This window comes from Pteropus medius, unplaced genomic scaffold, assembly GCF_902729225.1.
Source record: "Pteropus medius unplaced genomic scaffold, Ma_sr-lr_union100, whole genome shotgun sequence".
NCBI lineage: Eukaryota > Metazoa > Chordata > Mammalia > Chiroptera > Pteropodidae > Pteropus > Pteropus medius.
In genome coordinates, this window is record NW_024349800.1 from 50,842,492 (window position 1) to 50,855,076 (window position 12,585).

General features: G+C 38.0%; 1 protein-coding gene across 16 annotated transcripts in view; it reads left to right on the forward strand.

The window, feature by feature from the left end:
* Positions 1-12,585, forward strand: part of DTNB (dystrobrevin beta) — a 181,057-nt gene that overhangs the window by 110,357 nt on the left and 58,115 nt on the right. For all 16 annotated transcript variants that reach the window (XM_039887640.1, XM_039887644.1, XM_039887639.1 and 13 more), the window contains one exon: positions 5,407-5,484. In XM_039887640.1, coding sequence (XP_039743574.1) covers positions 5,407-5,484 — 78 coding nt within the window. The remainder of the gene's footprint in view (positions 1-5,406; positions 5,485-12,585) is intronic.

Genomic DNA, 12,585 nt, shown 5'->3' on the forward strand with positions numbered 1-12,585 from the left:
ATTGTTAGCTATTATAGTTCTTTTGCCCTTTTTTACCTCTCACATGCTAAGCATTTCCCTATGCAATTAGAAAGTCCTCAGAAACATTTTTTTAATGACAGCACAGTATCCTATAATTATAGATTACCATGGTTTACTTTTTCCTTTCTCTTATATTTGAACATTTAAGTTTCTTCTAAAATTATCCTACTGTAAATAATAGTTCCCTAATTATTTTAAAATATAGACTTATCTTTGCAATTCTGATTTCTTCCTTGGAATAGATTCCTAGAAAGGGAATTACTGAGCCAAAATGTTTGAACATTTTTAAAGATCTTTGATGAACGTATTACTGAATTGCTTTCTAGAAATTTTGTTTGACTTTTAACTCCTACCTACTAGTAAATTAAGGGCATAGGTCAGAAAATCCTCTCCCAGCCCTAAGGGTTACCTTTAAAAAAATTACTTTTTAAGGGAAAGTGGTCTGTAATTTTAAAATATTTCTTTGCTGTTTTCATAATTAAAACATGTTAAGGTTATTTATAGTTCTTTTTAAAGGCGTATTTTTACTTTACTCATTTAATTGAAATAGTAATAATTTTCTTGTGAACTAGTGTGAATCCCTTATATATTAAGGCTTATTATTCATTCTTGCTTTGTCACATTTATTGAAATAGTCCCCTAAATTTGTATTTTTTCTTTCTTTTCTAATTTTTTAATAATTCAAATTAATTGGACTTTACCTTCCTAATTTTTAATTGCTTTTGATCTTAGAACATCCTCACTGTCCATAGAAACATATTTTTTCCTTATTTATATAATTAAACATTTACATTTAGCTCTTTAACACCCTGGAAATATGTTTTTATTTATGAAATGAGGTGATCTCAGTATTTTCCCATAGCACTTAGTAGTAGTTCTTACTTCTATTCCTAACTTTAAATACCTTAAGAAAGATTCTATAGTTATTTTAATTTCAAGTTAGTTTACATTCCAGAGCATCCACCAGAATGAATTGGAGTTGTCTAGTTGTAGGAGAAGTATTGTGAAAATAACTTGAACCAGTAAGTTAATATTTTTAGTTTATAATAGGAGTTGTGTCTAACCAGTAACCAGATGCTGTGTACCCATTATCTAAGCCAGCGGTCCCCAACCTTTTGGCACCAGGGACCGGTGCTCCTATGAGAATCTAATGCCCGATGATCTGAGGTGGAGCTGAGGGGGTGATGCTAGTGCTGGGGAGCAGCTGCAAATATAGACAGACGCTCGCTTGCCCGCAACTCACCTCTAGCTGTGCGGCCTGGTTCCTAATAGGCCACGGACCTAACAATCTGCGGCCCAGGGGTTAGGGACCCCTGATCTAAGCTACCTTCTTACTGGATATTTCCCCAAATGTTCTCCTCCACCTAAAAACACACCTTTATAGTGGTCGGAATACTCAACCGGCTATGATTTAAATGATAACACTCAAATATTTTCAAACATGATGTCTCACCTGGGTTCCATTCTTCTATTTCCAGCTGCTTTCTACATATCACTTACCTATACCTATTCAGGGGACTTCAAATTTAATTTCAAAACTGAAATTCTGTTCACCTTTACCTTCCTGCTGATTCTGCCCACCTCCACCAATCCAACACCTGTTTCCTACTCTTGAGTTCCCTAGTTTGGATGTTGATATCACTATCCACCCAGTAGTCAAGATAAAAATCTCCATTATTCTTTACTCACTAACCTCGTGTTCTTAATCAGTTACCACATCTTATCTATTTTACCCTCACAGTATTTTTCCTTTTTTCTCTTCCCCATCTTAACTACCAGTGTCCACCTTCATAATCACTGAGCTGGACAATTGTCATAACCTCATAATTGGTCTTTCAGCTTCCATTTCTTCCTCTTCTTAAATCCATTCTACGTAAATGATTTTTAAATGGGAATATACATTAGAAAGAATCCTCTGGCCCTTAGAGATTCAGATTCACTAAATTGAGGGTAGTTTGGATGTCTTATCTTACAGAGAGCTTCCCAGGTGATCCCCATCCATGCACACCCCTGGTTAAAACCCGCATGCTAAAAGCTCCTAAAGTTATCTTTTCAAAAACCAACTATAGTCACATCATCCTTTGGCTTAAAAACTTTCAGTGAGTGCTTTTCCCACTATAGTATAAAGTCCAAACTTCTTAGCTTGTGATAGAAGAGGCATCATTCACATCCTGGCCCGAATCTAACTCTCCAGGTGCCTTTTCAGCTACTCCCTTCAAGGAAGGGCCTTTGAGTCTAGCCAAATAATTTAGTCCCAAGTATGCCATGTATTTTTGGATTTTCCTGCCTTTTTCCATGCCGTTTCTTCTGTCTAGAGTGCCCTTAACCATTTTTCTCTATCTGAAAAACTCTCTCCGTAATGTTACTTCACCCTGACTCCTCTCTCCGCTTATTCCTCCAGGCAGGAGCGATTGCTCTTCCTCTGTGACTCCTCACCACTTTGTACTTGAATTGCTGCTCGCATTACTCTGCATTGTGGTGATTTGTCTCCTATCCATCTTCATCAGTATATAGTTAGGTCATCGAGATTAAATAATCTTGCTTACCTCTTAGACATAAGCACCCCCTAAGAATACCTCTTTTCCTTTGATTCAGAATTAACAAATTCTCTCCAATCTTTCTTTTTACACCTACCTCTTCTGAGTTGCAAGTTCCTTCCTAACTGTATCATCCGTCTGCTTAGATTTCCTTATCAAAACAATTGGCATGTCTTACTAACAAAGAAGGAACCCCACCAGATCTCCGAACCATGTGGTAGTTGGTGGCCGTGTGGGCATCACAAGACTCATTAGTGCCTAAAGGTTCCTTGCTGAGTTCTTCACCAAAGGAGGATACAGAACGTGAATGTAGATATACATGTTCAAGTTTGTGGCGGGTTCTGAATGTTAAACGGGATCAACAAAACCGATCCGATGAGTTGCGTCAGCTCTGCTTTGTACATTTCTGTCAGTCTTCACCCCCGGAAGCATGCTTACAGGAACTGTGGAGATTTTTTGTTTTTTTTAAGCCATAAATCATTTTTGGTGTATTACATCTCCTAAGATAGCATGTCAGCTATCGGCTTTAACAATGAGTTGGGAGTCGAGTGGTAGATCCTGTAGTAAAGATCCCCTTTACGTTTGCGAACGCCTCTTTCATCTTGGACTGCAAACACATACCTGTGTCCCTATTAAAACATGTTAGAGGTTCAGAAAGGGTGTGAAATTTGGGGCAGATGCGATTAGTTTACAGCTTACTATGTAATCATTACTTCTGGTTTTGAATATTAGAAAAGAGGCTTTGATATGTATGTTATAAGAATTGAGCATATTTGCCAAGAGATAAAGATGATTATTAATAACAACTTTTCTGGCATCAGATCAAACAAAATGCTAAAAATCATGAAATTTTATCACACGGATCCATGTTTAAGGAAGTAAAAAAATATTTTTGTATTGTCGTTTTTCCTCTGAGAATATCAGAAAGGAAATTAAATACAGTGGTATCTTCAGTGTTGAAATATACTAGGTAAGAGCATTATTTTTGAAAACAACATGAACGTGTTCTTATTTTGGAAATGAGTTGCTAATAATATATTAAAGAAGCAAAATCCATTCTATTTTCAGGATGAGAACTATTCTGGTGCCCTCAAGTATGAAAAGCTCTGAGGCTGGCTTTGTTTCTTTCATAGGAATTGTCTCCTTGTTCAATTGGGACAATTGATTTAAAAGAACCAGTGGCAAAATTGTAAATTTAATACTAAAATTAAGCTAATCTCCGTGTTCACTTCCATTGTTAATCAACCTAAACCAGTTCATTAATTGATTATAACTCAGCACAGCCGCTAGTGTTAATAAGCTTGAAAGTTTGGGCAAAATTAGATATCTGTCTGGAAGATAGGTAGTAAGCTAAATAATGTAAAATTGAATTCTAACATAGAAAGACATGCTTCAAATTCTGAATATTACTTAGGGACGTGTCACACAGAAGGAGGGATGTATAACAAGCATAGTGCTATGGCTTACAAGTCAAGAGACTTAAATCTGTCCCCTGCAAATTACTTTCCATCTTTGATTCTCTCCAGTAAATGGAAAATCATTAAAAAGATTTCTTTACCCCAAAATGAAATTGGCTCTTAAAAAAGTATATTGTATACTTGGAACTTACTGGCTTTTGTTAACCAATGTCGCCATAATAAAAATGAATAAATTTTTTAAAAAGTATATAGGTAGATAGACAGATATAGAGATACGTAGATCAGTCTATCCATTTCTTTCAACCTTTCCTCTAAGTTTCTTGGCTCTACCTGAAAAATTTCCCTTGACTCTTTATTTGAATGTACTGTGAAACCTGCAAAATAATAAAGGCTCTTGTCCTGTAATATTTACGAAGACTCGTTAAGTATACCCTCCACAAAAACATTTTACATAATTAACTCAGTTCTTAAACATAAGGAGAAACCGGAGGTCGTTCCCCAAACACCTAAATATGAGAGAGGATTTTTCTGCTTTACTTTTCTGATTTTGATGGACGTATTTCTCTGAAAAGTACTTCTTAGAAGAGGAAGTAAGAGATTTCCCAGGAGGAATATTTAGCAATCGTCATGTGGCTTCAAACGCAAGACGGAAACCCTTTGTAGCTGAACCTGGTGGGGAGGGAGAGGGATTGACGAATGGCTGAAAGACCAAATCATAGATTCTTTTTGATAAGTTTGGATTCATTCATTCAAGAGACTCACAAGAGGGAGAAATAGACCTGGAGTCCAGAAAACCAACAGCTAAAGATAAGTTACCAAAAATGCTTACCTTCAAATTGAAATTTGGATTAAGTTTTAAAAGAAAGCATTCAACTAGCATATAGGTATGAAATGTGGTTCATTGTTAAGATTCTAATAAAGGATTAATAGAAGATTTTAGCATTTAACAGTTTAATTGTTTTGGTAAAAAGCGTACAAGCTAAATCTGAGGGAAGGTAAATAAGCTCTAACCAAGTCTCAGGATAGTGTGCATGTTGCTACTGTGACTTTTGTGATCTACCATAAACGCCAAACACCTAGTAATCCTGTAAACACCTAAAATGCAGAGAAATTAACAAAGTGGCGGAACTCTGATTCTTGTGTACTAAAACTACAAACCAAAAGGCACCAAAGGTGCATCGGGTAGCAGCATGTTTATGATTCATTGCTCCTGGCGCAGCACAGGTCTGTGGTCCCTTGTCTTTGCTCGAGAGAACCCTTCTTGTTGAATTTACTTAGGCTGGACATATCGATTTCTAAGCCCACTCCCCGTGGGTCCCACTCTGCTTATCAGGAGTGATAGTTGGTGCTTTTGCCCTTATCACATTTTCATTTATTTCCCCTAGTCATGTTGGTAATCATTAATATAATGTAAATGTCTTTTCTTTCAGTCCTCCTCGCCCTGTGACTAACATGAATGACACCATGGTGAGCCACATGTCCTCTGGGGTACCCACTCCCACCAAGAGGTATGTGTGGGTTGTGACTCAGTCTCTGCTCCGCGTTGGGGGCAGGCCTCTGGCCTGAAAGCAAAGTATTCCACAGGGCTGAAAGGACTGGATTGCCTTCTCCTCCTTTGACTGTCTTTTAATGTTGTTTTCTACATTTTATCTTTTTTTTTTTCTTACTCATAAATATAGCAACTGAAGAAGTCTGCTTTTGAGTGGTGCCTGAGGTGGAAACTGCATTTGTGACAAGCAGTGAACATAGTGTCAAAGTAGATCAGGCATGTTTGAGATCTCTTTTTTCTTTTTTTCTTAACATTAAATAACATTTTGATGATCATGAATTTCAGCAGTTTTGCATTTGGGTTCTGAGGGCAGATTTGTGTGCTGATTAAGCTGTGTAAATTGAATTAATCCCTTATATTCACCTTAATCATCCTATATACGATTCATAAACATTTGAGTTGAAAAGCCTAAGTCCCTCTCTTAGTTATACAAGAGTTTCCTTTAGGGTCCTTCAGGGAACTAGAACTGTGTACTCCTTTCTCCTATTTATTGAATTTACTTTTCTCCAGAATTCTCTTAGGCAAGACTTAAAAGAACTATATAAAATGGCTTACTTTCTATTTGGTTTAAGTTGTTCCAAGACCAGAGCAAGGCAGAAACTCCCTCAGGGGCACAACCATTAAAGAATTCTTTCTAACAGTCATCACTCAAAAAGAAAAAAAACAACAACAACAACAACAAAGACATTCCAACCCCACACCCCAAGTCCTTCCTGAAGAAAACCACTTCATGCCATATCTACTGATTGCTTCAGATTAATTCAGCTACAGAAATGTCATCTGCCCAATAAGACTTTGACTTAATGTATAATATACAGCTGGTCCTCTAAGAGTAGCGTTTCATTCAACATCGTTTTATTATAACATTGATGAGATGCTGCAGGAACTGAACTCTTGTTTAAATAGATTAGCCCATGGTAAAATTGGCTTCATTATACGTTGTTTCACCACAGTTCCAAGAAACGATCCACGATGTTCAGTGAGGACTGTATCATTCTTAAAATCACCTACATTTGTTCCCATTGGCTGAAGCTCATAGAGCCGTGTTTCCCAAACTCGATTGATGAGAAGAATCACCTGGGTAACTTATTAAAAATACAACTACTTGGAACCACATCAGACCCAACGGATCCTGAGATACTGAGAAGCTAGTTTTAACAAGTATTCCAGGTGATTCTTATGATCATGCCAGTTTGGAAAATAGCCTTACAAGAAAGCTAAGTAGTAAACTGTAGGGCTACCCTGGAATAGAGGATTTAGGGACTTAGTAAGTCAGAGTGAACATGGAGACTCAAAACCCGGACCAGGTGAGTACGTGCCCATAGCCTCGTTGAAACACTAAAGCAGGGAAATGGCCTCGCTGCTGCTTGGGGCAGAGCTGAGTGGTGTACTAGAGCATAGACTTATGACCCAGATTGTCTGCATTCGATTCCTGGCTCTTGCCTGACCCTGAACAAGATTTGTATCCTCCTATTTTTATCTAGAGAATTGGAACAGTAATAGTGTCTTCCTTGTGGGGTTTATGTGAGAATTTAAGATACTGTTTTCATTATTTAAGAAGTAAACTATAATGAGAGAATAAGTGTGAAAGAAACAGAATAATTTATGAAGAAGACCCTCTCAAGGAGGAACAGAAAGCTTCTGGAAAATACAGAACAATTAAACCTCTTCCATCTACCTAGATATTACAGCGAACCTTGCTGGCATTTGTCCTTAGTTTTGATGTTAAACACTCATAGCATTCAGACCCAGACCCAGGATCTAAATATCAACTCAGGCGTGTTTCCATTTCAAAACCAGGAAGACGAGGTGGATCATTGAAAGACGCACCCTTGTAAGTCGTATGTTAGTTTTAGCAATGCCACCTGTTAGAGTTTCACTTAACTTGTGTCATCTTCATTTATTAGTTTTGTCACTTGAGCCACCTGAGTCCCTGAGGGGCCCTAAGTACCTAATGACCAAGGGTACCAGATATTCGGTGATCACAACTAAATGTAGCTGCTAGAGGCTCTTAGAGGGAGTACCTCTTTCTGGACAGTATTGTATTGCTTGAGAAGCCTGAAAGAAGAGACTCAGAAACAATGATAATCACAGTCGCCTCTGTAGGACTAACCTTTAGGCTTTATGTGGCAGTATTAAGCCCCAGGTTTCCTAGTAAGTGGCCAGCTGCAACTGTCAGTCACAAAGTCTCTTATTTTTTGAAAGTGGTTTCAGATAATATAGTACAGCCTGGATTAAGATTTTATTTTAAAGTTAGCATTTCTGCTAGCACCTCTTTCTAGAAAGACTTAGTCTTAGAGGTGGTTATCACAGACTATCTAGAGACTAACTCCAGACAAAGGTAGTCAGAGCCCACAGCAGACCAAGAAGGAAGATTGAGCACTGTGACTTATCAAGAAGAGTAGCTGCTGGAGTAGAGGCTACATAGGAACAAGGTGCTCCCATCCTAATAATATAGTCCTTCGAATTTCAGGAGATTTCATTTATATTCAGGATGAGATTGTAACGTGGACATTAATTGCATAATTCACAGATTTGGTTCTTCATGGCCTCAGTTTCCAATGAGTATAAATTTCCATCTAGTAATCTATTTACTTCCTCAAGGACTCACCAGTTTTCCTTTCCTCCTCTGAATGTCGTCAGACCCGTGTCTCTAGAGTCCGAGGAAAGCCAGCGTGTCATCCCAGTAACAGAGCCTTCCTCTGTTGGGGCAGAGAAGGAAGGATAAAGCTACTCTTCTGAAATAAGAGGTTTCCTTTAGCACTCAATGTAAGACATAAGTCACTGAATCTGATAAGAACATGCACAGTAATAAAAATGCAGAAAAAATGTAAGAACCCCAGTTTCTACTTTTTCAATAGGCAGTACATAGTAAAAAAAAATAGTGATAGCCACAGTGATCGAAATAATACTGTATTATAAATTAATCCACATACAAAATGATCCTAAATGTCAAGATTACCTTTTAAAGAAGAAACCCTTAGAAATGGCAAAGACGCTGGTTATCATGTGACACACTATGAATTATGTTCCTGAGAGAGTCCACTCTAGGGATTTGCCCTGTATCATATTTCTATTACTTCCATATTGATATTTCTATAATTGAAAAGAAAATTTGTCTTTGCCTTAGACTAAATAGTTTCTGGAAATTTTATTGAAAATAAAATTTTTAAGAATATTGGGAAAATATTACATTGCTTTCTTTTGAAAGAATCAGAACAGAATAGCACACCTGAAAACAAACAACAAAAAACTTTTGAAACTTTAAAACAGAGGCTTAAAATGCCACCCCCCATCTGATTTCCTCGGAGGTTCGCCTCCGTCCCTCCTCTTCCCCAGCATTCAGAATGTGAACGGTGATGTTATATTCTGTACTATTGTTCTATTTTAAGTTATACTGTATATCAAGACCAATAGGTGAGGCTAATATTTTAAAATGTCTTCTAAAGTTTTATCTTTACAAATATTTAAACTTTTACAATTCTGTAGGCATTTCATGTAACTATGGCAGCATCAAAAACCTTCAATATGAAACTTTTGGCTTTGTTAGTATATTAATATCAACTCTTAATTTTAGGTATTAAATTTTAACTTTGAAAAGCACAAACCCAGTTAAACAATATGGAAAAGTTCTGATTAACACTATTGTACCTTAAAATTTTAAGAGGACAGATCTCATGTGTTCTTACTCCAGTTAAAAAAAAAAAAGGAAAAAAGGCACAAACCATAAAGCATAAAGCATAAGGCAAAAGCATAAAAGGAAGGGCAGAAGGATCGCAAAAGCTACTGAAATGCCACCAGGATGCCCTCCATCTCTTGGCTTCGCTCAGTGTGCCAGCTTCCTTCCCTCCTACTGCTCGGTACTGCTGATGGCTTCACTCATACACCCACAGCCTCGTCACTCAAGAGACTGTGCTTCTCCTGTGGATGAGAAGACCCCAAGGATTGTACTGCTGCCCATCCTATGTGTCTGTGATAGGCTGTACCATCAAAAACAGAAGAGACAGATCCTGGGGAAGAAAAATAACAGAGGTCTTTGTCAGACCACTGTTTTGCTAACCAGCATGCGGACGTATGCAAAAATGTGTACATACCCACATACACACCCACGTACCCCCTACACAATTCCCGTACACATTTCCAGAGTTTTCTTCCTTTACATCATGCAGCTCTCCATAGAGAACTGCAACTGCATGCACACCTGTCCTGTAGGCAGTGCGGGGTCCCAGATATCTAGGTTATGTCCAGATCAGGTCTAGGTCTTTTTATGGTTTATTAGCCCATTCTACCATGGACCGGATGATATGTTTTAAACACTCAAATACCCAGTATGCAAAAGTAGAGATCTAAAAATAGGATAATTGTAATTTAGAGAATGAGGAAAAGAGAAGTAACAGAAAACATAGCATGTTAAGCCACATTTGCCTATATTTCCCCCTGGAATGCACTAAAATGACAGTCAAGACTTTTTTGTTTTTAAAGTGAAAACCCACAAGAACAAAGAAAAATGGAAGAGGAGACAATAGCAACATTTTGGAACGAGCAAAGCAGGTGGATGAGTGGTAACTGAGTTTACAAACTGGAGAGAATAAAAACCTAAGCTGATAGTGCAAGGAGCCCAGAAGAAAGCCCACCCGGGGAACCCGGGGAATTAGAAGGCTCTGGAAGGGAGAAGCAGCTGATCAGCTGTGCAAAAAGCACTTAGAGCCTCAGATTGTCTGCATCACTGGGCAACGGCCCTTACGCCACTCTGCCAAAGAGTTGAGGTTTATGTTTGGGGTTTCTGGAATAGTACAACCCCCATAAAACCCTAGTCGTCTTAACCCTAGCTCGCCCTCGGTGGGCTGAGGCAGCTGCCTTTCAGACAACTCATCTCTCTCTCTCGCAATATCATACTGAAGACTTAAAGAAATCACTCCTGCATCCTGTTGTTGTTCTCAGGGTGCCTGGAACTCCAGTCATAAGGGGCACAAGGTCTAAGTCCCAGGATCCTGGAGGTTGTAATTTAACCAGTTGCCGTGCTCTGTAGCCATATAGCAAGACTGATGATGTATTTTCCCCACCCCGGGATGGAGAGTTTTGTTACTATCGACACTCACCTCGACTCAGCTAGTTCAACTCACGTTACATCCCACTTCTGGTATCCGTTTATATTTTAGTCAAAATGCTTGTCTGTAAATGATAGAAACGCAGTTTGAATGAGCTTAAAGAAAACAAGATGTTTTTGTTTTTGTAACTGAACTGGGAAGAGCAAGGTTGTATGTGTCTGGGCCTCAGAGCAAGGGAGCTCTTACCTCATCAAGGTGTCTCCCTCCTTTTCTTCTTCTCCTGACCCCAACATGCTCCTTGTACTTCTCGCCTCCATGTCAGCTTTTTCTTCCCTAATACTGCTACCTTTTTTACACGGCAAGGAATATCGCCCTGAGACCTGTGTGTTCACATTTCATAACCTTACCACCCTATACGGATTGCCTAACTTTTAGTTTCAATTCGAAAATTCCAATGGAAGTTCTATGTGGCCCATCTTGGATCATGTTACCCACCCAAGGGTTTTATGTTTGGTGGCCCTACCTAGGATGGCTGCGGGTCACTTCTCCAATAAGGAAGGAGTCTGCTGTCCCTGGAGAAGGTAGAGGTATAGAGGAGACACATAGCTATAGGCTTCTTTTTTGGGTGGGTTCTGAAAAAAAATTGCCTGTGTAAGTATATTACATCATACCGCCATTTGCATATGTTTGTTTCAGGAAACCCTTTTTCTCCCTATCACCTCATGTTTATTTCTCTCAAGTGTTAAATAATGCTTTCTGTTATGTTCAGTTTATGAAGATATATTGCGTGGGGACGTCACACCACATTTGGGTAGTAACAGGTATATATTAGAGCCACTTAATTCTGAATAGTTATTGATGGCTAGAAAATTTAAGAACATGCAAGATAATATCGGTTAGAACTTTTTTATTTTAACACGTACTTCACAAGAAGGAAAAGCAGTTTTTAAAGGCCGAATCTCACAGTAAAAACATTATTTCTGAGCTCTAGAGACATGACCAAGTAAAGAGATGAGTTGGAATATAATAGCATTAAAACGGCTTTCTGACTGAGTGCCAAGGTAAAGAGTTTATCTTGTTATCTACAGAATACAGTAGAATTTCAAAGGCCACAGTTCTGCTGTTTTTTTAGACTGAGAGCAACAGAGATGTTGGGGACACTGAGAAAGGAGGCTAAATGAGATTGGTCTAGCCAGAGGCTATCGCTTTGTGGACTCAGGCCACTGATTCTCTTCCTTTGAAATGAGAAAAAACAGAATTGGGTTGAAAAGTAAAACTTAATGAAGATTTCAGCCTGGTCGTGAAACAGCTAGCTCATATGAATTTATGAGAATCTCTCCAAGGCAACATTGGAATTACTTTTTTCCTCCAATCTTTTTTTGAAAGACAGAAAAGCAGAGTAATTGAAAATTAACACCTAATTTTATGGACTTGCAAGGTCCTCAGTGCTGGCAGATTTCCAAAGTCCATCAGAGAGCTCGGGCAGACCTCCAGTTTTTAACTGCTCCTGGGTTGAGATTAAATTCCATTTCCATTCAAGCATTTAAGGTAAACCCTTCAGCAATTCTAACTCAGGTTAGTATAAACAAGAACATTATACATACATACATATATATATATATATACATATATATATTTATATATATATTTGTACACACACACATACATACATATATATGTATTGCATATATACAGCACTATATATTTATTATTTTATAAAAAAAAATTAATGAAAAAAATCTCGAAAAACAGGTACAACTTTAAATGTGAGTAGAACAATATAACACCCGCACCCCAAACAAAATTGCAGGAAAATTCTTGGACGCTTAAGTTTCTTATCTCCTTACTATAGGCTGTTATGATGCTTTTCATTTTGATTTAGATCCCTGATTATCTGGCAAACAACATAGGTTCTGAACAGTCTTCACATAAAGCTAAACTGTTGCTTCTGTCGTAAACATAATCCAATTTCTGTTCTGCAGTTCCCTTTGGAACACACCTGGTCAGATTTT